At 56.8% G+C, this 26,559-nt stretch overlaps 1 protein-coding gene across 1 annotated transcript in view; it reads left to right on the forward strand.

Moving 5' to 3' along the window:
• Positions 1-2,949: 2,949 nt before the first annotated feature.
• Positions 2,950-26,559, forward strand: part of IGSF21 (immunoglobin superfamily member 21) — a 239,281-nt gene continuing 215,671 nt past the window's right edge. The window contains exon 1 of the mRNA XM_055331438.1: positions 2,950-3,045. Coding sequence (XP_055187413.1) covers positions 2,976-3,045 — 70 coding nt within the window. The 5' untranslated portion in view covers positions 2,950-2,975. The remainder of the gene's footprint in view (positions 3,046-26,559) is intronic.

Genomic DNA, 26,559 nt, shown 5'->3' on the forward strand with positions numbered 1-26,559 from the left:
GGCAGGATGTCCTGTCTCTGAACACACCATCCAGGGGGATGTTGGCTCTTTGAAAAGATTCACTGCCACAGGATGCCTGCTAGCAGTTGCTAAGTGCCAACTTGGTGCCCAAGGAGCTGAGGCATAGAGTGGGAAGGACAAAGTACCCTGTCTTCATTCACCCACCCATCCATCCACCCAACCATCCATCCATCTCTCCCTCCATCCAACAAATATTTACTCTGGGCCTACTATGTGCTTATAACCCAGGTGATGTTGCAAGAGAATGGGGATGATTTGGAAGTCCTGGGGCTGAAGGACGGTTCATGGAGATCTCCCCCACCCTGCCCAGGCCCAATCCTTTGTCCCAGGAGGCAAACCTCCCTTGGGTATCAGGCCTCCCTTCCTCCTCTCACCAGGTGTCATTCACCGCTGGCATAATGAAGGTGGGACTCTAGAGACTCTAGAGCCCCTTCCTGCTGCTCCCTGGGGATTTCTCTCCTGACTGGCTGGTACTGACCAGGGCTGGGAAGAGACATTATGGTGGGGGAAGCGGGGGAGCACCGGGGTGGGGGGAGGAATGGAGAAGCTAGGATCCCCCACCCCCACCCTCCCATGTCTGGATCTCCTCTCTAATGGCTGGGCTGCAGTAGCACAGACAGGAAGCCTCACCTAGCAGGCGTTCACCTGGCGAACTGTTGCCCGTCTACCTGCCTGGCAGCTCTCTGATTTGCAGCTGGGCCAGTAGAGCAGGAATGCCCACACGGTGATGCCTGGTATCTGCCCTCAGGACTCAGACCAGCGTGCCAACGTGAGAGTCCTCCCAGCTTGCCGCTGCTCCCCAGCCGGGAAGGCTCTCCCATGCAGGGCCTAGCACCTGGGATGCACTGGGTTCTGCTGGCTCTTTCCTGGGCTAGAGGTGGGGAGGTGGAGAAGTAGGGAGACGACAGTCAGGGACTGTGCCCCGTGGCACGGCTGGGTCAGCCCCGAGAGAGGGTGTAGGGGAGAGGTGACCTCAAGCTGACTCTCAGCTACTTGGAGAAGGGGAGACCTGGGCAGGTGGGGGCGAAGTGGAGCCAAGAACAGCCAGCCAGAGGGAGAAGGGCTTAAGACTCCAGCGCTAGAGCCACATCCAGCCCAATCAGCCTGGCAGCCAATTAGTCTGATTCAAAAAAAAAAAAAAATACCCACGTAGGGACAAACTGTAATCAAACACCTATTTATAAGGGTTTATTAGGATCATTATTATTATTTTACTGAGAGGATCATTCTAAAGCCTGTCAGGTGAACGTATGCTTTCAGATCTTCATAAATGCAAATCGCTCCTTCCCCTGGGTGGGTGGGCGTGAGCTGCAGCAAGGCTGCCTTGGGAAGCCCTGTTCTGAGGCTTCTGGAGGGCAGATGGAGGGAGCAGCTCCCCGCCATGGGCATCTCTGCCTAAGAGTGGCCAAGAGAAGGCTTAGCAACCACCCGCTGCCCATCTCACTCCCTGTACCCCCTCAAAGGGCCACTGGAGATGCAACTGGCAACACACCCATTGCCCATCCAGGTAAACAGCAAAGCCCTTGTGCAACAACCTGACAGCTGGGGATTCACAGAGAGGGAAGCTGCGATTTCTCAACAGAATGTCCTAGAAAGAACACTGGGTCAAGAGCCCAGAGGCCTGGATTCTGAGCCCAGTTCTGCCTCTGGCTGTTGATGGCCTCTCTGGGCCTTAGTTTGCCAGGGGGGTAATTCCCTGCCAGGTGTGACCTTTGGTGCTCTGAACCCCATGTAACCTCCGCTGTGCCCACAGCCCACTCCAAGGACTGGAGTGTCTCTCCCCTCCCAGGGAACCTCATGCTCACATCCAGCCTGAGGGTCAATGGTGTGTGTGCGTGTGTGTGTGTGTGTGTGTGTGTGTGTGATGAGCTACAAGTCCCAAACCTCATGGTCAGGCCTAGGGAACAAGTCAGGCCTGCCAAAAAGGTGAAAATGTGGTCTCTGCCAGGAGAAAACCACCCTTACCTGGATTCAAGAAGGTGGCTACTCTTGGAAGAAAGGCTGAAACATAACATTTCTGTCGCTATCCTGGGGGGGGGGGGGGAACCATCCTTAATTTGGGAAGTTTGGGAACAAGGATGCGCCTAATCCTTGCCACTAAAAAGCCTTAGTAGGTGCCAAGGCCAGTCCTGGGGCCACACCCTGCCTGCTCTGCTCCTTCTCCATCACCAAAGGCACCGCTTGCTCTCCAGGGACCTGCCTCTCTCCATCAGGCCGGGGTGGTGCGGGGGGCGAGGGGGGAGGGGGGGGAGAGGGGGGTGACCCCAGGGAAGGGATTCGGTGGAGGGGAATCAGACGGAGCCGGTGCTGGGGGGCAGGGGGGCTAGGGCAGCTGCGGGAGGGTTGCGCAGAGGGGAGCCCGGCGGGGAAGGAGAGGGGGTGCGGGAGGGGGGAGCTCTCCTTCTCCCTGCAATAAATCGGCTTAGCGGACAAGAGCCGAACAGCCCAGAAAGGATTAAAGAAAAGTCTGTATAATACAGCGGGGAGCGCGGCGAGGGGGGGCGGGGGGCGGGGAGAGGGGGAGGGGCGGAGGGCGGGCGCGGGGAGGGGGCGCTCGCGCGGCCCGGAGAGGCGGGCGCCGGGCGGAGAGCGCGCTTCGGCTCCAAACTCCGGCGCTGCCGCCGAGCGGAGTCCGGGCCGCGCAGCCGGGGAGCGGGAGCCGGGAGCCGGGGCCGGAGCCGGAGCCGGGAGCCGGGGGCACGGCCGGAGCGCAGGGTCGCGGCGCCCCAAGCCCGAGCCCAGGGGAGCCCGGCGCCCCGGCGGCCCGGCTGCGGCGGCATGGGGGCGCCCCCGCGGCGCCCGGCGCTGCCCGCCCGCGTCTGGGCCGGCGGCCGGCGGCAGGAGCGCGCCTGAGCCCATGGCGAGGGGACCCGCCGCCTCCGCCTCCGCCCGCGCCTCCGCCCGCGCCTCCGCCCGCGCCTCCGCCCCGCCACCGCCGCCCGCGCCCGGGCACCATGCGAGCCGCCCCGAGCCCCCGCGGCTGCGCCTGCCTCCTGCTCGCCGCGATCCTGCACCTGGCGCGCGGTGAGTGCGCGGGCGCCCGGCCGGAGCCCCGGGGTGGGGGGCGCGCGCGCGGGGGCGCAGGCCCGGGGCGCCCCGGAGAGCCTCGGGGGGCGAGCTCCGGTCCTGCGCGGGGGTCCGCGGGGTCGCTGGGCTCGGGGACGGAGCGAGGGAGGGAGCGAGGGAGCGAGGGAGGGAGGGAGGGAGGGAGGAGGTCTCCTCCGGAGCGAGCGCTCGCGGGTCCGTGCCAGCGCGCGCGCGTGTGTGTGTGTGTGTGCGCGCGTGTGCGTGTGTCTACGAGCCTGTGCCTTTGTTGCGTGCATGGGTGAGGGTGTCCGGGAAGGAGCCGTGTGCGCAGAGGGTGCAGGAGTGTATTCAGAGATGCGAGTGTGCCGATGGGGCGTTTGAGTGGTTCCACGAAGGAGGTGTGCGTGTGAGAAAGAGTGAGCCAGAGTGTTTGGGGGATGCGAGCCGGTGCCGGCTTCCCGGTGAGGTGTGAAGTGTGAGAGAGCTTGTGTCATCGTAGGTGTGAGCATGTTCAAAGCTGGTAAGCATGTGAGGTGTGGTGCGTCTCGCGGGTCCCAAGTGTGCGGGTCTCTTTGGGGGTGTGTGGCAGTGGATGACTGTTTCTGTGTGTGTGTGTGTGGGAAGCGTGTGTGCCTGGGAGACGGGGAGTGTGACACTCGGGCAGGAGTGTGCATGCATCTGGGATGTGTCGGGGGTTGTGTTGCGTCGTGGGCCGGGAGTGCGTGTGCGTGTGATGGAGCGTGTGGGTTTAGTGTGGGGGAGGTATGGATGCGTCCGGGGGCAGAGGAGGTGTGAACAGCCATGTGTGTGTCCCGAATGGACTTGGTCCCCACTGGGCTGAACCAGCCTGGAGGAGGTGGAAGCCGAGCGGGTCCCCAGAGCAAGCGATCGGTGGCTCCGGGCTCCCGGGTCCAGGGCTGGCTGCTGCCTGAGTGCCTTGCTCCCAGCGCCGCCGCCGGGTGGGTCGTAAACGGTGCCGGGGCTTATCCTGGCAAGCCAGGCACCTTTCGGGCAGTGAGCCCACACCTTGGCCTGGAGCCCAGCAGGGGGGAGGCGGGGCCAGCAAAGAGCCGCCGGCTCGGAGACCAGAGGGTCCTTGTCCTCGATTCCCCGCTGAACCTAGTACGGGACCTGGGTGCCCAGAACCGGCCCCTCTGGAGTCACAGCCTGGCTCCACCGTGAAGGAAGAGGAGGTGCAGAGTGCCCAAAAGTAGCCACTGTGGCCAGTAGGATCTCAGCCCCTAGCCCAACTGGGCGGTGAACGTAGGGGGTCAACTCTGTCCTGGTGTTTGCCTTGCCCTACCGGTAGGTGCCTCGCCAGGCTCTGAGAGCGCCTGCCAGGAAGGGGTGCCCCTCTGAAATAACCCCGCCCCGAGGTGCTTGGAGAGCGCTGGGTCTGCGGATGGGAGGAGCTGCAGAATTTGAGCCTGAATGGTGGTCTCGCTGGTGGGGGCGGGGGTGGGGGTGGGGAGGGGTTGTGTAATGTCAGCCCGGTACTTTGTCCCCCTACCCTTGGAGCAAAAGACTTTCCAAAGTGGATCAGAATGTCCCCCAACTTTGGGGTGAGGGCTCCCTCCGTCGGATGCGTCTAGAGGGAAAGGTTGTATGGGAGAGGGGGTCTCGGTTCCAGCGCTGGGTACTGGGCTTTGTTGAAAGGCACTGGAGCCCTCACCTGGACATTGCAGGGAGAGGGGATTGGCGGTTGGGGCAGGAGGGGAGCACCCTATACTCCCCAGAATGTGCAGAACAGACGCGGTGGGGTTGACGATGGATGGTTAAAGCGACGTTGGGAAACCAGCTCGGCCTGGACCCCACCCTGCGAGCTGTCTCCAGAACCGAGAGCGCGTTCTTTGGGGCTGCAGGGCTGCGGAGAGCTGACCCGGCGTCCCGCCCCCCTTGCCTGCCCATGCAGGCTGCGGGGAGGTGCGGGGCTGGGGGATCAGGAGAGGGAGAGGGGGGTGATGAGCGCATCTGGGCCGGGGGAGCCAGGTGATCTCCAGCCCCGCTGCTCAGGGTGAAGAAAGAGCCGACCTGGACCACGGACGGGAAAGTTTCCGAGCCCGGGGCGCAGGCGAGGGGCCTGGGCCACCGGGGGGCCCTCTTCTCCGCAGAGGAAGACCCAGTGCTTGAGGGTGGGTCCCTTCATCCCCCTTCCAAGTCTGCGCCCACGAGGGGGCGGCGGGGGGTGGGGTACGAAAAGGGTCAGCAGGGGATGCAAGAGGCCGGCTTGCCGGGGGAGGGCGCCCTTCCTGGATGTGACCGAGAGCTGTGCACCTGGCTTCTCCGGGCCACCTGCCAGGGGCCCCGGGCGGGAGGAGAGAGTGGAATCCAGGGCGGGCATTCCGGAACACGCCTGCCAGTGGGGGGGGGGGCGGGGGGGCCGCTGCTAAGTCGGAGCATGGCTAGCGGGCCCTCGCCGGTGGTGCCACCAAGGGTCGCAGACAAAGGGGCTCAACCTGGGAGAGGGAGGTGGGTCTGTGCATCGGGGGAAGGACTCCGTGGCACACAGGACTGGCTGGGCCTTAAGTTTCTGGCCCTATAACTCACCCTCCCCAGTATCTGACTCTGCAGTGGAGAAAAGCACATTCCTCTGGCTCCCAGGTCACTCAGGAGCCGCCCCCAGGCGTTTTCAAGTCTTCGGGGCCCCAGATTCCCCTGCCTGGGCACTTCTGGGAAGGAGGTCCTGCGGTTGAGCCTGTGACACCGGCGACGGTGGGGGGTGGAGGTAGGGGAGAGAATGGTTCTTGGCCGGGCCTCCTCTGGCCCCGTGGAAATTCTCCGCCCAGAGTAGGGGGTGGGCTGGCCCAGCTAGGGCGAGGCGGAGGCCCCAGCCAGGGGCCAGGTGGGTTAGCTCTGTCTCCGCAGGTGGGTGCAGGTGGGTGGGTGCAGGTGGGTGGGTGCAGGTGGGTGGGTGGAGAGCTGGCTGGGCTGGGCCGAGGCTGCCGCAGCCCCGAGACTGCGGGGGCTGTGCGCGCCCGAGCTGCTGTGCAGACTTTCAAGTATTTATCTTGCTCCCCCCCCCACCCAGGGCCTGGAGCGGGGCGGGGGCTCGGGCACCGCTGGGTTCCCTCTCGGCGCCCCCCGCCCGCCCGCCGAGCCCCGAGCCTGCGGCTCCGCCCCTGCTCCCCGCCCCCAGCCTGGCCACACCCCCAGCCATAAACCCCACCCCTTTCCCACCCCAGCCGCAAACTCGCATTTTTCCTGAGAGGTTGAACTAGGTTTTGCTTTTTGAGTGCAGGGAATGTTTCGAGCCACAAGCGACCTCCGCCATCCCTTATTCCGGTGGTTCTGGAACTCCTGTGTTTTTTTTTTTTTTTTTTTTTTAAGCAGGAGGACCCTTTCAGAGTCAGAACCCATGGTCTTGCTCCCCTCCCTAAAATCCTAATGCCTTGGGCAAGATGGCAGGCACAAAAGGAGAGCTGCCTGGGTTCCTGCGGGTGATGAGACTCCACTAGGAGCGATCCTTACACACAAGTCTCCTGAAACAGTCTGAGATTGGTTCTTTTTCCTAATATCTGGCAGGGATTCTGGTTTTTCAATAGCCCCCATTGTGTGGATCAGCTGCAGTGTGTCATGCACGTGCTGGCCGCTTCCCAGGCCTCATGCAGCTGCAAGATGGGCTTAAGCTCCTCTTTTCACAGACTAGGAAACTGAGGCTCAGAGGTCTATGGTTGGTTAGTGACAGGAGTACTAGCTCCTTCCAGCTCCCACCTGGCCCAGCCCCAAGTGCTCTCTTTCCTTCTAATGTTCCTCTCTATGGGGCTCTGAGGATCCCTTGGGCAGGAGCAGGGAGGCTACTGAGTGATGCCTTGCATTGGCCTGGCTAGCCTGACTTGCCAGAACATCTGTCTCAAGCACTCCTGGGGTAGTGTAAGTGGCTTTCTCAGGTTTCTGGGTTATACTGGTCATAAATTAGAAGGTGGAGGCCAAATAAAGAAGAGGCTGGTTAGTTCTGTTAACTGGATCTCCTGGGGTCCATGTAGGTGTCTAACCTGGTTCACCACTCTACCCACATCTGCAACATCTGGGAACATGGCCTTGAACATGATGGGGGAGTCCCTGCCTTTATGGTGTTTACCGCTTAGTGGAAAATGAATTGTTCGCTTAGAGGGAGGAAGGGGCTGTATCTCTGACCCTACTTGAACTCTCACCGTGTGCCCACATCCTGCCATGTGCTCCGTCGTTTTTGTCTCATTTAATCCTGACAACCACACTGAAAGGCAAAACTTGCCCAATTTTTGCTGGTAAGGGAACTGAGGCTCGCAGAGGGTAAGGGACTTGTCCAAGGCCCCCCAGTCAGTAAGTGGGGAGCAGAGCTGCAGATATAGGCCCTATGTACTCTGGTGTCTCCGCATGGGAATGGCCCTCGGGCACTTCCTCAGCTCTAGCCATGTGGACCGTTGCGGGGCCTGCAGTTCCCTGTCTGGATGTTTTACTCCTCCCAAACCCTCACTGAGATAGAATTATCCAGTGTGTGTTTCTGCAAGGATGGGAGATGCTGTCCCTGAAAGCCCTCGTCGTCTTTATGGGCATCCATAAATGGGCATCCCTTGTGGACGGGGCACGTCAGAAAAGAGAGAGACTTCGAACCTCATCCCAGTGGGGTGAGAGGTTGGCCATGTTCCTGAGAAGATGAATGACAGTCCAGGTAGAAATGTGTTGACACTTGCCAAGTGATTGACATCCCCCCTACAGGAAGTTCTTGGGGAAGAGTGATTCCTTGGGGTATCAAGGGGATGCTTCACAGAGGAAGAGAACTTGAGCTAGACCTTGAAATAAAGAGAGGACATTAAAAAAAACCTGAAGGCAAAGGAGGAGGATGTGCCAGGAGGGAAACCAGCGGGAGCAAAGAACTAGGGGTGAGCCTGTGCGTGGTGGGACCAGCTCACCTCAGGGGTCTCCCTAGAGTCTAGTTGAGAACTAGGAGAAACGAGAGTCATATTACAGATAGCTACCATCTATCGCACACCTTATTAGGTGTTCTTTATGCATTAAATGCTCTCAGTAATCTGTGAGGCAGTGTCATTAGCCATGTTTTGCAGATGAAGACCAGAAACCTAAGTTCTTTCTCTTTCTTTCTCTTTTTCCTTTGTTTCTTTTCTTTCTTAAATAATGGATGAGGCTCAGGATCTCTTTTTAAGTGCAACAACTGGGAGTTTCAAACTCGGGTCTGAAGCAATCCAGAGACACTGCTACTCCCAGAGGAGAGGAGAGGAGAGACTATTTATTTTTTCTTCACTGGAAGGAGGAATACAATAGTCTCCACCACTTGCTAGAGGATGCAATGCGTTCTGTTTTAAATAACAAATATCAGTGGTGGCAAAACACACGACACCACTTCCTAAGGGCTGTGTGTCTTCAGGATGAAGATCCTGGGAAGGGACAGGGGGATGAGGTCCCAAAACCCACCTTTATGCTTTTAGTGGGGTCCAGTAGCAGAGGGGGGCCCATGATCGGCAAGACTTGCCGGCCAGGATTTCATGGATGGAGCAAATAAATCCAACATGCGTGGAGCTGGAGGTGCACGGGATAGCAGCCCAAAGGAGCAGGAAAGGACATCGTGGCATCCAGGCAAGGAATCCGATCAACCAGCCATTCCTACATCTACCGGCAACGTACTAGATTTGCCTTGGAGAATCATGCACGCACCCCTCGCACCACATGCCGTCTTGGCAGGTGCCACAATCAGATAAACCGCCCCAAGATGAGCCCATCGGACACTCTCCCTGGGATCTGAATCCAGAGCAGAGGAAGACTGAGAACCACTGGAAAGCATCCCTTGCCAGTGGGGACCCCCCAAGAAACTGGATTTCTCTGGTTCCCTGAGGCTAATAATGACAGAACCTACCCCCCCAGGGTGTTCACAGGATGGAGCGAGTCATTACATGCAAAGCTCTTCTCCCAGTCCGTGCGCTCTGATGATCACCAGTAGTAACCGTGGTCATGCCAGGGGTGCTATGACTCAAGCCACATGGCTCCTCCTGGCGCCTGGGGCTTCAGCTTGGCCTTGTGTTCCAAGAACGTGCATTATTTTCCTACCAGTTCCTTTTTTGGGGCTTGAGCTGTCCGGAGTTGGTTTCTGCTGCTTGCAAAACGAGAAACCCCGCTGATGACCAGTCATCTCAGGCTTGAGGAGCCTCAGAGCTGCTGGGGATGCTTGGGATGGTCCTCATAGACCGCTCACGGCCCACTAGCTGGGGGTGACTGACCCTACCACTTGCTCCCTGACTTCCCTTTGAGGTGCAAGGCGCTGCCACCGCCCCTCCCCAACACCGAATGTAGATGCAAATTGTTTCTGCCAGTGAGATGCAGGGGATGGAACCAGTGTCACTGTGACCCTCCTGTCCCCTACCTGGGAAGCTCCCTGAAGGCAGCTCCACGCCGCCGCCCCCCCCCCCCCCCACCCCGCCGGCCCAGTCGCTCGCTAGCAGATCTTCCCCGTAGAAGACACAGTGGGTGTTCAGTAAAGCTTGGTTGGTTAGGTGCGTAAGCCATCTTTGGCCTTTAGACATGGTTTAGAAGAGGCTTTTTACAGAAACGTGTTAGGAAAGGCTTACGGCATGTGAGATTTGGGCTGGACTCACAGGTGAACTTTCCGCTGGCCAAGTTCTGCTCCTGGACCTACGCTCTCGTCTTTCTCTCAGAGTCAAAATGGCAGAGACGCTGGCTCCAGATCTCCTGCCTCCCTGCTGGTAGTCCTCGAGGGCTGACAAAATGCTTCCACACCCGGCATGTCATCGAGCCCTCCCATAAGACACGGAGACATCTACTCTCATGCCCATCGAGCAGGGAAACTGAGGAATGGGGCGGTGAAGAGACGGGGTGGGAAGTGGCTAGAGTGCAACTGGATTGTGCTGCTTCATGCTGCACAGGGGACTGGGATGGGACAGGCCAGCTCCCAGAAGCTTCCAGGCTGGTAAACTGACCAAAACGCATGTTCTGTGAGCTGGGTGCTATTGTAGGCACTTTGCAGATGTAACATCCTCCTTCTTCCACTGGTGTTCAGGCGGGTGTTACACGCCCAGTGCATCAACAAGGATGCTGGTGTGTCCAGGTCACAGCGGGGAGACCAGAGCCCACTGTCTTCTCTGCCCCGCAGTCTTGGCTTGCTCAGAGGTTTCTGGCCTTAAACTTCACCTTGTCCACCTCCACCCCAATTTCCACCTTTTATTGACTCAGAGGAGAGACACCTGCCCCTAGCCAGAACAGCTTTGACTCCCCATAAACCTCCTTCCAGTTTCTGCCCTCTTTAACTCCTCTGCTTGCCACCGACTCAGGTGTCCCCTAAGACTGTTGGCAGCAGCACTTTGGGCAACACTCTGTTAGAAGAACCCTCTTCTGGAGCTGGAGATGCTTGAGGGCTGGTCTCCCCGCTGAATTGAGAACTATCTAGGGTGGGCATCCCTGCACCCCCAGGCCTGGCACAAAGCTGGCTCTGGGCAGATCCTCAAGACATTTTTGTTGGATGAATGGATGATTTTCACCCCCCCCCCAAGCCTGTGGTTCAGTCCAGACACTAGACCTGGGCCTATTTCTTGGCCCTGACCAGTCACCTCTGGAAGTATTTTTTGGTGTGAGAAGGTGGCCGTTGTCCAGCACTACTCACCATCACTCACACTGGCATCACGGCTGGCATCTGGGGATGAGCCAACAGGGGAATGTGGTGGGAAGACCAAAGGACTTCCTGTTTCCTCTGGATTCTCCCTGTATAAGGGGGCTGTCCTGGCTGGTGATGGGTGAGGGTTTGGGGAGGAAAGGATGGAAGGAACCCAGGAAGGAAGGAAAGAAGAAAAGAAGGAAAGAAGGAAGGAAACATGTTTTGAGCAGCTACTATGTGTCCAGGCCTGTGCCAACCTTGTTCATGTGCGATGTCCTATTAAATCATCCCAGAAACTTTGGGAGGTAATATTCTCCCCATTTTATGGATGAGGAACGAGGCTTGGAGGGACTGTGATTTGCCTAAGGTCCCACCACTAGTGATGGGCAGGGCTGGACTCACACCCAGGCATTAATTTGCACACCTCTTTCCAACTCCAAGGTGGTGGCCTGAATCCGACCATGGCAGGAGAATTTACACCAGGGAAATTGGCAAACACTCCAGATCAGAGCTCCGCCCAACCCAGAGCTGGTTGTTGACATTTGCCAGCACAACACTGGGCAGCCTTGTCCTTCCTCAATCACTGTCTCTCTGGCTAGCCAGCTGGTGCTAATGGACCCGGGTTTCCATCCGAACTGGGGTCAAGTCCCAGCACAGCCACTTCCTAGCAGAGTATACTTGAGCCAGTGGCCCCCTTTCTGAGTCATGGTTTCCTTGTCTTTTGAATGTGGAGAGGGTCCTGAAACAAATGAGATTCTATAGGAGAGCACTTGGCAGGTAACCAGCCGTCAGTCACGGGCCCCTCCCTTCCTCCTGACCCTCAGGGTGGAGTCACTTGGCCAGGGAGTGTCTCTGATAGGCCACGTGGGCTTGCCCTTTCTTCTCCCTCCCCCAGGGGCTGATCCAGTCACTTCTATGAATTGAGCAGCTGCCCTGGCCTCGTGCTGGGCTGCCAGAGACCTCCCTCAAGGAGTTTCAGGTTGTTGGCAACCCCACAGCACGGACTCATTTGAGAACAATAAACGATCATGTATGATAAATGGCCAATACAGGGATACCATGGATAAATCTTTGGGGACTAAAGGAGTTCTGAGGGATTGAAAGCATCTTAACGGGCAAGGAGGACGTCCTGGGCAAGGGAACAGCTTACAGAAAGGCCTGGAGGAGGGAGTCCGAGTGCTGTCCTGGTGTGTGAGAGGTTGGGAGGCAGTGAGGCTGCTGACCTCACTTGAGCATACGTGCCCGTCGAGAGGCTGGGGATGAGGCTGGAGTTGTTGGCGCGGGCCTGTGTGCCCGAGCCCGGGGACTGAGGCGAGCAGTTAAAGAGAGGAGGGGAACATTCATAGAGCAGTGTTCAAGGAAGATGAATTGTTTTTCCTGGGCCACCTGAAGCTGGAAACGGTTTGGAACCTCCGTTAGGTTATAAATGGTTGCTTTGGGGGTACCCAAAGAGACAATGGCCTAAAGGAAGAAATGCTGTCATGAGGGAGGGGGGCTTTCATCTCACCTGGAGTGTCCAGATCTGCCAAGTAGGAAAATCAGGCCCCACCAAGATCACATGGCTCAGAATGGGGCTGCTCCAGCCAGAATGTGTACCTTGGGCCTGAACCCTGAGTGATGGGAGTAGCTTTTCCCGGGGAGAAGCTTCTAGATCTCCAGGCACATGGCCTCTGGGATCTGACCAGGGTTCAGATCCCCTCTCCACCTCTCATCCAGCATGTGAACTCAGGTAGCTCTTCATTGCTCTCAGCCTTGGTTCCTCCAGCTGGACACACAGCTAGTCATGGTGGCCTGGTGGGGTGAGGGCAGCGGGGCAGCGTAAATCACATAGTAGGTACACATAGTAGGTGTGTGAGAGGTGGCTGCTGCTCTTATAATGATGTCTGCCTCACAGCCAAGTCCCTGAGCGTGAAGGGGAAGAAGGGTTTCCAACTCCTGGTGTCCGGCCCAGTGGATGCCTCGTAGGTGTGCCCACATGGAGCCCTGCACGAGTCCCCAGGCTTGGCATTACGGAGCATCAGAGCCAAAAGGGAGCTGAGAAATGGACTATCGCCTTCCTCCCATCTTAAGCTGGAAAAACAGGCCAGAGAGAAATGACTGTCTGTCATTATACACACTGTGTGTGACATGAGCACAGGCTTCTCCCTCCGAGTTCTGGGGACCATCCCAGACCTCAGTCAGGGGGACCCACCACCCTCATCGCCTTCCATCAGGGAGGCATCAGGGTCTCCCAGACTTGGGTGGGGACCTTGGCGGCACTCCAGTGGGAGCGACATCCCCCCCCCCCAACCCCATAAATCACAAGAGCAGCTTGGGAGTCGCCGGGGAGAGAAGCAGCTGAACCATTGGGTTTTTTTGTTCCTTTGCCAAGCTGGTCCGTTTGCCCTTTTGTTTCTCTTTCTGCAGAAGCACTCGTGCCCCTCCGATGGGGTTGTTTGTCACTCATCATTGGCGCCTCCATTATGTCCCCAGCACCATCTCTTCCTCCCCTCTCCCTAACGCTGCCCCAGAGGAAGGCGTCCATCACGGGCCGCCCTGGCGTGGTGCTGAGCTGGCGGGGAGGGGCCGCGCGGAGGCTCGGGGGCATTGGCAGGGTGAAGACCGGCTGGCACGCCTACAGGGTGGATGGCGTCCTCATCTAGAGCCGGTGCTCACTGCCCGGGCGCTCAGGCTGCCATCAAGAGGGCATTCGGGCCGTACAATAACCCAAGGCCAGGTGCCTGGTTCTGCAGAGGCAGGTGATAAGCTGTGCACTGTCGCCCAGCGCCTGATGTCGCATGCAGGGGCCAGGGAGTGGGGTGGGGGGCGGGGAGCCACAAAAGCAGCCACATCACAAAGACTTCTTTGTTTGCTGGGGCAGTAGAGTGAGCTGGGGCCCAGCTCAGAGGAGAGGAGGCTGGGGAAGGCGCGTTCCTGAAACCAGTTGCCTGCCTGAGGAGGCTGTTGGGAGGAGAAGGCAAGCCCCCAGTGGGGACGGGCTGCCATTGCCTAATGGGGAGGAGTTAGTGGTTCCCAGGATGGTCTGGGTGGGTCGCAGAGAGAGCAAATTCTTGTTGCAGGAAGCAGCACAGTTCATTCATTCATTCATTCATTCATTCATTCACTGACTCCATCTCAGGTGCAGCCAGGGTTCATTGAATGCTTCCTGGCAGTGAACCACTGTGCTGTCCTAGAAATCCAGAGCCGAATGGAAATCCTTGCCCTCCTGGGGCTTACAGTCTAGGGCTGTGCTATTCATTTCGCGGCCGTGGCCATGGCCTATGACTGCCATTGACGTCACAGCTACCCAAAGTGTCTCAGCTTTTCTTTCGCCGAACGAAACAAAATTCAGTTCTGCTGTCACAGCAGCCACATTGCAAGTTCCCAAGAGCCACACGGGCCTCCTGTATTAGCACAGACGGAAAGAGGACATTTTCATGGTTATAGAAAGTTCTACGGGACACCGTGGGTCCGGGGTGACATTCCTCCTCGGGCCCTAAGTAGCAAGGCCTCGGGGAGGGAGGGTCTTTCTGGGCTTTTTCCTCATCCTGCCCTTCCAGTGGTGGCAAGGAGAAAGCCTCAGGTGGATGACATCATGTCTTTAATGCCCTCTCTCGTGTGCTAACCTGCCTTTCCAACAAAAACGGGCGGGGGGCAACACACCTCCGGGGAGCCCAAGGGAGCGAGAGTTGTAGTAAAGCAGCGTTTTGTTTTCGTTGTAATTCTTTTAGTCACTCTCTGTTTCAGGCAAGGGAGTCTGGCTTGCCATTTGGGGCAGTGATTTAAACTCTCTCTCTCTCTCTCTTTTTAAAATGGCTTATTTAAGTAAAAAATGAGCCGAGTTAAAGAAAAATGTTAAATACGCTGCGGAGCAGGTGGCTCACGGATATGGCCAATCTGTGAAGGTGGCGGGTGTGAATGCCTACAGTGCAGAGCGACACTGAGAGTGGGGCGGAGAGTGGGGTGCAGGTTGCAGCGCCCCTGTGCGCACGCTCTATGGCTTTGGGACGAGGTACTCCCCTTTCTAGCAGTGGGGCGCAGGCAGGAACCACCACGCTCTCAACTGGGGCCTCCCGGAGGGGGGCTGACCCAGGGGCTGGTTTGCCCGCGGGTTAGGGCAGGCAGCGGGGGATGGCGCCACCCTGGGCGGGGAGCGGCGGGCGGTGGCTACCACCCATGGCCTGGAGAGGGCCATGCAGAGAGAGCCTCGGGGACCTGAGGGGGAGCTGGAGGGAGAAACGCCCCAACTTCACACTCCGCTTGGCTTTGCATGGTTTTCCCTGGTGCCACCAATTGACCAAACCCAGCTGGAAGCCCATCCGGGGCAGCAGGGGTCTCCCAGGTACCCAGTGGGTGGAAAGCAGAGGAGAGTGAGGTGGTGTGCAAATAGCACCATCTTCCTAAGCCTCAGTTTCCCCATCTGTAAAATGGGTGGCGTGCAAACAGCACCATCTTGCTAAGCCTCAGTTTCCCCATCTGTAAAACGGGGATCGTGCTATCTGCCGGACAAGAGTCGCCGTAACGAGGGAAGGGACCGCGTGTGGCGCTAGTAACAGGTTGCTTTCTATATTAACGGCAACAGCAGTCATCCAGTGCGTCCCCCTGTGCCCGATCCTGTGCCGAGGCTGGATTTTCCTGAGATGCGTATGAGCGTATGAGCGTGGGTCCCTAGGAAGGTGGAACTGGCTTTTCAAGAGCATGTGACCTTAAAGCAGCAGGTACCTTTGGGATCACCTGGCGGTTTGCAAAGAGGACCCGCCTGCGCTCTCCACTCGCTGCTCCTGTCGACCTTCGCAGTGTGTCATCCGTGCTCTGGACTGCTCAGTGTCCCTCCACCGCCCCGTCCCCTGGTCCATCTCGCTGATGGATTACCCCACCCCAGGGCACCCGAATTCGTCATCCTCCAGTCTATTTTCCACCCGATTTCCCACGGAGAGGTTCTTTTTCCTTAGATCCATTTAGGTCATCTTTCCTGCCATGCCCACTGGCTCCCACCACTTGCAGCCTGGTCCACATCAGTCATGAACGGGCTCCAGGCTCGCCTGCTTCCAAGTGGAAAGGCAGGTGCTCTCCACCTGCTGGCCTCTCGCCCTGGAGGCCGCTTCCATCCTCGCAGGTGGAGGAGGAGGGGGAGGAGGACCGGAGGGTAAAGTGAGCCCCTTGGACCCCCAGCTCTTTATCTTTCAGCCAAGAGCTGAACGTGCCACTGCCACTTTGAGCGGCATCTTCTCAGCGGGGAGGGGTCGCCGGAGTTCAGAGAGTAGCCGGCTTCCAAGACGACAACTGTGTCTTGGGAAAGCTCCCTCCATCAGCTCCCCCGTCCCCCTCCGGCTTCTCGGTTGGCAGAGGTGACTTTCCTTATGGCCCTCCAGGTTCCTCTGTCTGGCCCTTTTCTTCCCATCTACCTTGACTGTTCAAAATGACTTTGATGGGGACTAATGCTGTCCGTTGAAATTCATGAGACGCTTACACGTTCAGTGCTTTGCTGAAATTGCTGTGACAAATACCAGTGGCAATTTCTTCCCTGGCTCGTTCTCTAATGTGCTCCGGGCAAGACAGAGTGCCCCTGCCCCTCGCCAACACGCCATCTGGCGACACGGCCGTCTTTTGCCAGCCCCGCCGCAGGTCGGTCTCAGCCCCGCCCTCTGGCTCAGTGGCAGCAGCACCCTTCCGAGGGGGGGTGGGAGGGGGACTCGCTGCTCCCTGGGGATAAACACTCATTAGGGAGAACTTCACCAACAGCCCCCTTGGCTCTCAGTTTCCAGTTTGGCCCCAGTGACATTCTTCTGTCCCCCCCGCCCCGCCTCCCCTGCTTCCTGTCTACCTGGCTGTCCAAATTGGCTTTGACGAGAACTCATTTTTCCAGCTGAATAGGGGCCGTGTCCCACAGGCCAGGTCTTCCTCTGTGCTGGCTTTGGGGCCTCTGTCTTAGCGCCAGGGTGCCACCTCTGGCTTCTTGGGTGGGATCCCGGGTCTCCGAAGGAGCTCTTGTCACCCCTGGATCTTATCTCCCTCCCTGGATGCTGATGCCTTCTGGTTGGCCAGCTCCAAACCGCTCCCTGCCGTGATGGCCAAATTTCAGCTACCCCTTCACGACATTTGTCCCACCTGGCGACATCCCATCCCTGCTACTATTTACATCATCATGTTCTTAAAATCAAATTTGAATCAATTTCTTCTTTTTTTTCTGACCTGTTTTATGTAAAGACGTAATGTATAGGTTTTTTATACAAAGTGTATTCCCCCCCCCTTAATTTGTGGTAAAATAACACGTAACTATTTGGATTTTGAAAAAAGCTTACTCATACTGCCCAGCAGCAGCATCACGAGCCTCAGTGGAAAACATCAGTTTGGTAGAAGGGGCACCAGCCTCAGCCTTACGAGCCCCAGGATCTGATTTCAATTCCTCCAATAACTTGCTGCGTGACTGGCTCTCCCCCTCTTCTGAGTCTTAGCTCCATAACACAAAGGGGTGAGTCTGGACGATTCCAGTTCTGAGATCCCGTGATGGGTAATAGGACTGGGAAAGAGAATCTCATCTACATCCAAGGTGTCTCCTTTAAGACATGTTTGAAATACCCTCGAATTTCTGCCTTTGGGAATTTTGGAAGCATCCTGCCTCCAGTGGAGCTTGCTAAGAAACGGCAAAGTCCGCGAGGGAGGGACCCCTCCGATGGTCGCTCACTTCCTTGGTGCACACACACGGCCTCAAATCAGTTCCATCCAGCGGTCATCGCTCTGGGTTGGGCCCTGTGCAAGGGCTGGCACTACAGGGATGAGTAAGACTCAGGGCCCGTCTTCAAGGAGTTCACAGTCCCCTGGGGCAGACAGGCAGGCAGACAAATAAACTGTGCTGTGGTATTGGAAATGCTAAAATTGAAATCGCTTACCAAGTCCTTGCAGGAAGGCAGATGAGGGAATTAACTAATCTGCCTAAGGTTCAGGGGGAAGTGATATATCCCTAGAAGGGGTGACACATGACTGGGTCTTGAAGGATGCATAGGATTTTGCCAGGCTAAGGAGATGGAGAGATTTTAGGAGGAAGTAACAGTAGGGACAAAGACTCATAGGCTGGAGGGGGCCTGGATCTTCTGGGAGGGGCTGGGAGACAGTGATGAAAAGTGTGTGTTGCTGGAAAGGAGCAAGGCTGGAGGTGACACGGGGGACAGATCAAGTGCATTTGCTGGAGGCAGGTTAGCCTCACAACGAGGGAGCTTTTGGAGGCCTGGACCCACTCACAGGGGCCAGGAGAAGCCTGCTGGCCCCACTCTGGGAAGCAAGAGGCTGTCCTTTCTCACTGAAAAGACCTCATGGGGCCATTGGCCACATACAGACAGGGGGAAATGCCGTGGGCTGTGTGTGGCGGGACAGGACTTCAGGGCTGGAAGCAGACAGGCATTTTTATCCCAGTTGGTCTCTTTGAAAGATGCCCCCCGCCCCTCTTAACCCGGGCTCAGACGCTGGGACAGCAACTTGGTTACAAAGCAGCCTCTCTCAGCTGCGTGGATCCAGGGAAAGACTCCTGGGCTCGAAGTCAACAGCGCTGTGTGGCCGGGTAGTCCAAGCTCTCTGCCTGCACCTTCTGGATGTCGCCTACAAAGTGGTGATAGTAGGAAACAGGGACCGAACACTCACTGTGCATGCACAGGCCCCGTGGAAGCTCCTGTTTGTGTTAACGACTCATTGCACCGTCTTCCTAACCCCCTCCTGGGAGGTTTGTGTGGCTTCAATCCCCAATTTTTACAGTAGGAGAAACTGAAACGCAGGGAGGTTAACCCACTTGCTCGGGGTCGCACAGCTACTAAGTGGCCGCGCTGTTCTGAATCCAGAATGTCTCACGTTTTAATGGCCTTCTGTGGCCTCTGCCTTCTTGCCTCTCTGCCAGAGATCCTTTCGTTTTGTGATCCCAGACCTTCCACCTTGATCCTCCGCGGCTCTCAGGGGCTCCGGGACTCCAGCTGGAGCTAGGCCTGGGCCTCACGGCTGCACCATGGTGGAGGGCCACGGGCCTGGCCCCTCCCGACGCTGGCAGGCATGGGGTGGCAGCCCGGTTCTGCTCTTGTTGTTTCTGGCCTCGTTATTATTATTATTTCTTTCCAGCATGCTGCTAAATGCTTCCCGCGGAGAGCATGCATCCCAGCTCTTTAAAATTTTACAGGCTTTACTTAAACAACGTTATTTCCCTCAGAAAGGAGACAGAAGAGGCATATGTGGTGGTTATATTTAGTGCAGTGTGTGGGTCTGAGCACATGAGCATTCAGTGGGCCTGGAGGTGACTCGGGAGAGGTGTGTGTGGCAGTGGGAGTGTCTGCAGCTGGTCTGCCCTCCCTCCTGCTCCCGGAAAGCACAGCCCCAGAGAGAGCCTATCGTGTAGTGTTCAGGGAAGAGGAGGACGGATGCCAGCTGCGGGGAACCGCTGGGGAGACATGAAGCTGGTCAGAGAGCTCCATCCTCCTGCCATCCTCCTCGGCACCCAAGACACTGTGGTCCTAGCTGCCCCGGGGCCTTTGCACATGCTTTCTGCTCTGCTGGAAGCCACCTCCTTCTTTGGATGAAGGTCTGTTCATTATTCAGGTCTTACCTTGGACATGGCTTGATTCATTCATTCTACAACTATTTTCTGTGCACCTACCGTGTTCACAGCACTCTGGGGCATGGGGGCCCCTTGTGACCCATCTTCATGCCTCCTGCCTCTGGCACAGGTCCTGGGGCGGAGCAGGCATCAGCATGTGTCCGTGGAACTAATAAGAGCCCTGCACCGATGCAGTGGGATCTGGAGAGAGGGTATGGTTGCCTTCTGGGAGCTTCTTGTTGGAATTCCTTACCGGAGACACCGTGAAACGCGAGTGAGCCCTTCAGGCCTGGCGGGGCTGTACTCATTCAGGGCAGGAAGGGAGAAGTCACTCCTTCCTCCTTCCTCCTTTCGAGCGTCCATCCATCCGACAGCCTGAGCCCTTGGGTGGGGGGGTGGAGAGCTCAAGCCCACCCTTCTGGCACTTACCTTCCGCAGCGCGTGCCTAGCATGAGCCTGAGTAGGAATTTCCACGGAAGGGCAGGGAGTGATAACCGCCGGGAGGAAACGTGAGACCTGGGGACGGTGGTGGCCACGCGCAGAGGTGCGGGGTCTGGGCGGCCCTGATGACCCTGTGCAGGCCCTGGGGCAGCGAAGCCCTCAGAAGAAGCCTAATCGTGGACTGCGGTCAATGTGTGGCAGGGACGCGTGGGGGCCCACACCCAGAACTGGGCCTCGGAGGGTGGGAGGTGCTAGGTGAGATTTGGCAGTCAGTTTTCAAACCGTGTTGCTTGGAACCCCAGCATCCCGCAGCAGCACCCCTGGCACCGCTCTGGGAGGCCAGGATGCGGGTGGCGGAGAGAGTCGAGACTAGGGGGCCCTTGTCTGCAGAGGAAGCCCGGAGCCCTGCTATGCCAGGTTTACAGCCTGCGCCTCTACTTCTGCTTAAACCTTCCTTCGAATGGAAGCTTTGGAAAATGAGTGTTTTGGATGACGGAGAGGGACCGTCGGGGCTGGAGGAGGTTCTGGAGCTTTCCTGTTTAGGTTCAACCCTCCTTTCATTCTACATGTGGGGAAACAGAGGCCAAATGCACATGTGAGTGGCCCCGGGTCACTAGCAGGAGGGGCCACACCTGGAAGGAAGGCCTGTCCAAGCTGGAGGGGAGACCCGTCCCCCCGCCCAGCCCCAGAGCACCCCGTAAACCTTTCTCCTTTGCCGGCCTGGTTGGTCTGCCCCACCCTCGTGGGGGCCTGGAGTTAGATGAAATATTTTATGATCCCACGCTTCGTTATGTTTTATTAAAAGTGCCCGTGCTGGCTTCCGCTGGCACATCTGCCAGGCCCAGTCCTGGGGCTTCCTCTCCCTCCCCACCCCCACCCCTCGCTGCCGCTGGAGGAGGCAGACAGCTGCCACCCCATCCCTCCCCCCGCCCCTTCCCTCCCAGACCACGGCGGGGCTGTCAGGTGTCCATGAGATAACGGGGAATCCCGCAGGTGAGGACAGATTGGAGGGCTTAGAACCCTAATCCTGTGTGTTCACACATCCCTAACCCCATCTGGCCCTGCTGCTACCCTTGGAGGGCTCTGGTGCAGAGAGCCGGCGGGGGGGGGGCAAGTCCAAAGTCACGCAGCACCTGGGCCTGCGTTCTTGCCCCTCCCCTGCGCAAATCCCAGATCAGACTGACATCCCTCGGCAGGCCGGTCATGTCATATCCACCGGCGACCACAGGAGATGGCTTGCTCTCAGCAGCTGCCACTTTCGTTCTGGGTGCTGGGAGGAAAGCCTTGGTGTCCGGGTATTTCCGGCGGAGAAGCGGCATCCCCATCCTCCAGGTGTGAGGTGCTGTGTGTGCCGTATCAGGGCCCGGGGCGGGGGGACAGGTGGAGTGGTTAGAGCGTGGCCCACCTGGATCCGAACAGCAGCCGAGTCACCTGCTGGATGTGTCATCTGGGGCAAGACACGTGACTGCTCTGAGCCTCAGTTTCTTATCCATAAAATGGGAGTGATGACACCTATGTTGTTGGGGGAGATCTGATGCCTAATAGACGTTTTATAGATGGGGGCAGTGGTTTTTAGTGGGATCCCCCACTATAGGCGAGGAGGCATTTATTCGTTTATTAAGGACTTACCGATCTCCTGCTGTATGCCTGAGGACATGGCACAGAACAAGAGAGTCAGAGCCTTGGGCTCATGGGGCTGCCATCCTGGTAGGTGAGGCAGAAATGAACAGACATATAACCTACCTCCGGATGGTGCCATGCTGTGAGGACAAGGCCACAGGGTGGTGGGATGGTGCAGGGCTTGGGGGCAGAGTGGCTTCTCCAGATTGGGTGATCAAGGATGGCTTCTTGGAGGAGGTGCCTTTGGAGCTGAAAAGGGAGGAGAAGAGAAGCAGGACAAGTTGTGTCTTTCTGGCCAGGTCCTGCATTTGTCTTTGACTCCTCCTGACGGGGCTGTCTCTGTACCTTGCTCTCCAGTGCCAGGAATAGGCCACCCCTGTGCCATGACACCAGTGCTGCAAACTCAGCTGGCCCGTGACCGCAGCCCCTTCTCCCCGGGGGAGAGGCCTAAGCAGCAGGAGGCATTAGGCACCTTCCTGACCTGTTCCCGTTGAATTCTCGCCCACGTAGGAGGTGGATCCGTGGCTCTTTCCATTTGCAGGTGAGGAACCTGAGAGTGCATAAAAATGTCACAGCTGTTTGGAGGGGGCGCCACCTGGGCCCATCCCCCTGAGTTAGCCTCCACCTTGCACTCGCCAGCTGTACACATTGGTGAGCCCAGTGGGACGAGGAGTGGGAGGCCCACTCCCCTCCTCTTGTTCCTCTGGGCTGGGGCGGGAGCCCCTCTGGGCTGAGGCTGGAACCCAGGTCAGTGGGGTCGAGTGGGCTGGGAGGGCAGGGAGCCCAGAGTATTGATGGCCCTCGGAGCTGGCAGGTGTCAGGAGGCAAAAAGGTATTAATTAGCAGTTATTCCCTGGCAGTGAGGAGATGGATAGAGATTAAGGTGGCGGCCTGTGCATCCTTTTTGTAGCAGCTGAGAAGCAACAGTAAATCAGTGCTATGAATCGATACTGTAAGAGGGAGATATGTTTTAATCTTATTAGCAAGGCGGGTGAATTCTTCACTTGCGAGGCCGGATGGGAAGTACGGTGGGAAGTGACAGGGGCTTGGACCATCTGGGGGCGGTGGGCATCAGGATGGAGAACCGTGATCCCTGTTGGGAAAAGGCAGGGGGCAAGAGGTGGGAAAGCTGTCCTGAGTCAGCAGAGGGGGACGCCTGCCTTCTTCCTGAAGGTCTGTGTCGCAGCCTTGCACCCCTCCCGCACCTCCCCATGAACAGGGGGTTGGGGGGCTCCGTGTTGGACATTGGTTCAACCACTGGGCGTGGATGGGACTCTGACTGTGGCCACGCTGGGATTTGACCCCATCTCTGGGTGGCCAAAGCCTGTGTCCTTTCCACTGGAACACCAGACCACCCCCACAAAAGCAGGGGGAAGACCCTTGAAGTCCAGCCTCGACGTGTGACAGGGTCTTAGATTCGGCACCTTCGTTCTCCTCCTCTTGTGGGGTCAGTTGTGCTCTGCACACTGGGACCGGAGGTGTCTGTGCCAGGGAGCCTGGGATGCAGAGGAGAAGGTGGAAAAAAACCCAAAGCAGTCAGATTAACTCCTAGCACTTGCCTTTCTGTTCCACCCCCGACAAGCAACAACTACTTTCTCTGGGCCTCGTTTTCTCCACGAGATCTCTGAGGCCCCTGCCAGCTAGAACATTCTCAGACTATATATTTCTCTCCTCAAATGATCAGTTGCCTGCTATGTGATTTACTCTCCTCCAGCGTCCCTGTGATGCAAGCATGGTTAACCCCATTTTCCAGTTAGGCAAACAGAGGAGCTCCTAGAGGGTGAGTTGCTTGCCCAAGGTTACACAGCTGGTGAGCGTCGGAGTCTGGATTCTAACTCAGGCCGATCTGTTTTCAAAAGCTTCATTTCACAGCAACACCATCTTCTTGTCTGATGGCCAGACTGTCTTTCTGCAGTAAAGAGCAGCAGCCCTGCTGTGGGCGTGCAGTGGGGCTTCCAGCCCCCCCACCTGCCCCTGGGGCCTGTCTGTGTGTGGCTGCCCCTTGTCCGCCAGCCTGCTCTGATGGCCGAGCCAGCCCCTGATGTGGCTCTGACTGCCTGGATGGGGGACCCAGAGCGCCCCTCGCCTCTGGCAGCTTCAGTCTGGCCAATGAAGATGTCTTGGAGGTCTGCCTGGGTTGCCAGGGCCTGGGCCAGGCCTTTGAAGGAGCCGGCTGCTTCCTGCGGCCGTAATCTCGTGTGTCCATGTCCTTGCTTCCTCTTGTCCTCTTCTCTCCTCTTATGGATTGAGAAAAGCCCCTCCAGAGAGACAGCAAGTGCCAGAGGAAGGGGGCTCAGCCTGGGGACTTGTCATCCCTGCTTGGGGAAGGGAAACACCAGAGGCAAATTTGGTTTTTTTTTCCCTCCATGTGTCTTGGTAACAGAAACCATCCTGGTGGTTCCAGGATAAACACCCAGACGAAGACATCAACTCCTCCTGTCCCAGACCATGGTTCCCTGTCTGTATCCCCAGCTAGGAGCATACTGTCATATAAAACACATGGATGTGGGAGTTGGGTTCGAATCCTGGCCTGCCACCTACCAGCTGTGTGACTCTGGGCAAGTTTCTTCACCTCTCTGAACCTCAATTTTTTTTCATCCATAAATGGGGGTGACAGTTACCTACCACATGTAGTTATAAGAATCAAATGACATGATTTTATCCCTTCATTCACTTACAGAAAGTTGCTTTGCAGAATGCTCTTGTATTTGGGTAGCACTTGCTGATGTAACACACAAGCCCCCCACATTTCACTGGTGCAAACTCAGTAGAAGTTTAGTTTTAGCTTGCATTGCAGGTGCCTTTCTAGGCAGGCGCCTCTCCTCTGTGTGGAGACTCAAGGACTCAGGCTCCTTTCATCTTGTAGCTCTTCCTCTCCTTTGAGGCTTTATAGTTCTCCTTTCCAGCCAGTGGGAGAGGAAAGAAAAGTAGAGAAGCATCTGAGAAATGTTGTCTATGGAGAGGTGGCATTTGCATCCTGGAGTCAGCTACATGGTGTGTGTGTGTGTGTGTGTGTGTGTGTGTGTGTATGTGTGTTGGGTAGCCAGCTGCTGTCTCTGCTTCAGTAAATGTCCCATTTACTCACCTGCCTCACTCACTCCATGAAATCACCAAGGACAGGGTTCCTCTTTGTCTTATTTACCCTGTCTTATTAATTTCTGTGACACAGAATTCTGTGAGCACAGAACATGTTTTTATTACGTATTTGGATTGGTGGGTGGATGAAAGATGGATGGGTGGGTGGATGGATGGACGGATGGATGGATGGATAGATGGATGGATGGATGGATGGGTGGGTGGATGGATGGATGGATGGATGAATGGGTGGATGGATGGATGGATGGATGGATAGATGGATGGATGGATGGATGGATGGATGGATGGATGAATGGATGAATGGGTGGGTGGATGGATGGATGGATAGGTGGATGGATGGGTGGATGGATGAAAGATGAGTGGATAGATGAGTGGTGGATACATGGTTGGATGAAATAGTAATTAGTGAATCAAACCATACTGACCTGAGACTAGGGAACCCAAATATTTATGGTTAGTTCTGTGGGCGTTCCTGCCTTGTCAACTGTTAGATTCCCATCTCTTAGCATGGTAGGTGGCAAGTGGTTTTCAGTTGAATGGAATTCTTAGAAATCCTCTGAAAATGTCAGTATTTGAAACTGGGCAGAGCTTAGAAGCCCCAATGGGCAGGCAGAGAGATGGCCCAGAAGACCTGGGTGTGTGCAAACTCCCCAAACTGGGAAATGACTGCAGAATTTTCCGCCATCAATAGATTCTGGTCCCCTGCTCTTGGGGCCTCACAAAAGGAGATTTTGCATGTTTCTCCAGAGCATCATTAAAAAGTGCCCTGCCCTGTCCTGAGTGCCACTGAGGCGGCTGGTGTTTCTCCGCTCTCTTCCCTGGCAAAGGCAGGGCCTGTGATGCAGACAGAGAGGCTCTGAGCAGGCAGAGAAAGGGCGGCGGGGAGTCCACTGAGACAGGGTTAAGTGCATTCCTCTCTTCTTGCCAGGCCAGTGAGAATTTGGCTTTAAATTTTTAACCTAAATAGAGTTATATTCATTCTCTCTCTCTCTCTCACTAGATGCAAAGCGCTTTTTTGGAGCAATTAAGGAAAAGCATAAATCAGTCCATTTTTAAAAGCTCAGGCTGACTTTGTGGCTGGCTAAAATTAGTGTCTCCATAAAGGAGGAGGAGGAGGGGGAGGAGAAGGCTGGATCTGGCTTCAAGACATTCATTCACTGAGGCTGGGGGTGAAGCCAGGCCTCTGTCCTGTGTGGGCCAGAGCTCAGGGAGCCACGGCTTCCAGCCCTATCTGGCTTCTGCCGACCAGCACATCCTTTCTGCTCCAACGCCCATCTCAGGCCTTTCCTGATTTCCTGATATGGTGGAAGGAGAGTGAGTTCCCAGAGCCACTGGGCTAGAACTCCAGCTTCACCACACGCTTGCCGTGTGGCCCTTGGCAAGCCATCTCACGTCTCTGAGCCCCTGATTTCTGTATCAGACAAATGCCACCTTCCCACCTTCAGACCTTCCCTCTTCTACCTGATTTTGGATCCATACAGCTCAGAATACGAAGTAACGGCCCATCTCCTGCAATCCCCCACCTCACTCTGTAATCACACACGGTCAGCGTATTGGCTCTTTGGCCACAGCCCACTCCTCCACTGGCCTGGAAGCCCCCGGGGCATCTCATCAGCTTGCTCGTTGCTGGCACATTGTAGGTGCGCAGGCTGTATTTCATTCCTCATGGAAGGAATTCATAATGACCCCATGGACCTGTCACCTTACCTCTTGGGGCTTCACTTCCTAACTGTAAAATGAGAGTAAGAAATGTATTCTTTGCAGGGGGGTATTAAGTGCGATAAATCCCATATCTGGGAGATCTTTATCAAGTTCTTATTAGGTTCTGGGCTTCGGGGAGGCAGGAGTGACAGGACAGGTGTGGTTCAACCTGTGGTCCTACAAACCTAGCGGGAGAGAACGTAGGTTTCAGCACCTAGGAGAGCGCCCCGCCCGTTGCTCTTGGTTGACTAATGAGTGAATGAATGACTGAATGTGGAGTGAACAAATGAATGGATGAATGGAAGGAGAATCCTCTCCATTTGTGTCTCCCTTAAGTCCCGTCTGTAACATTTCCACTACAGGTTATCTGGGGAGTTACTTTTTGTGCTAACAGTTTAGAGACCTGGTTCCGCTCTGGCTGTGTTGCCCTGCTGGGTGCTGCACCCTCTCTGGGCCTCGTTTTCCCACCTGCAAGGTGGAGATGCCCTTTGGTTTGGGAGAGATG

The sequence above is a fragment of the Nyctereutes procyonoides genome, unplaced genomic scaffold, assembly GCF_905146905.1.
Source record: "Nyctereutes procyonoides isolate TBG_1078 unplaced genomic scaffold, NYPRO_anot_genome, whole genome shotgun sequence".
Lineage (NCBI taxonomy): Eukaryota > Metazoa > Chordata > Mammalia > Carnivora > Canidae > Nyctereutes > Nyctereutes procyonoides.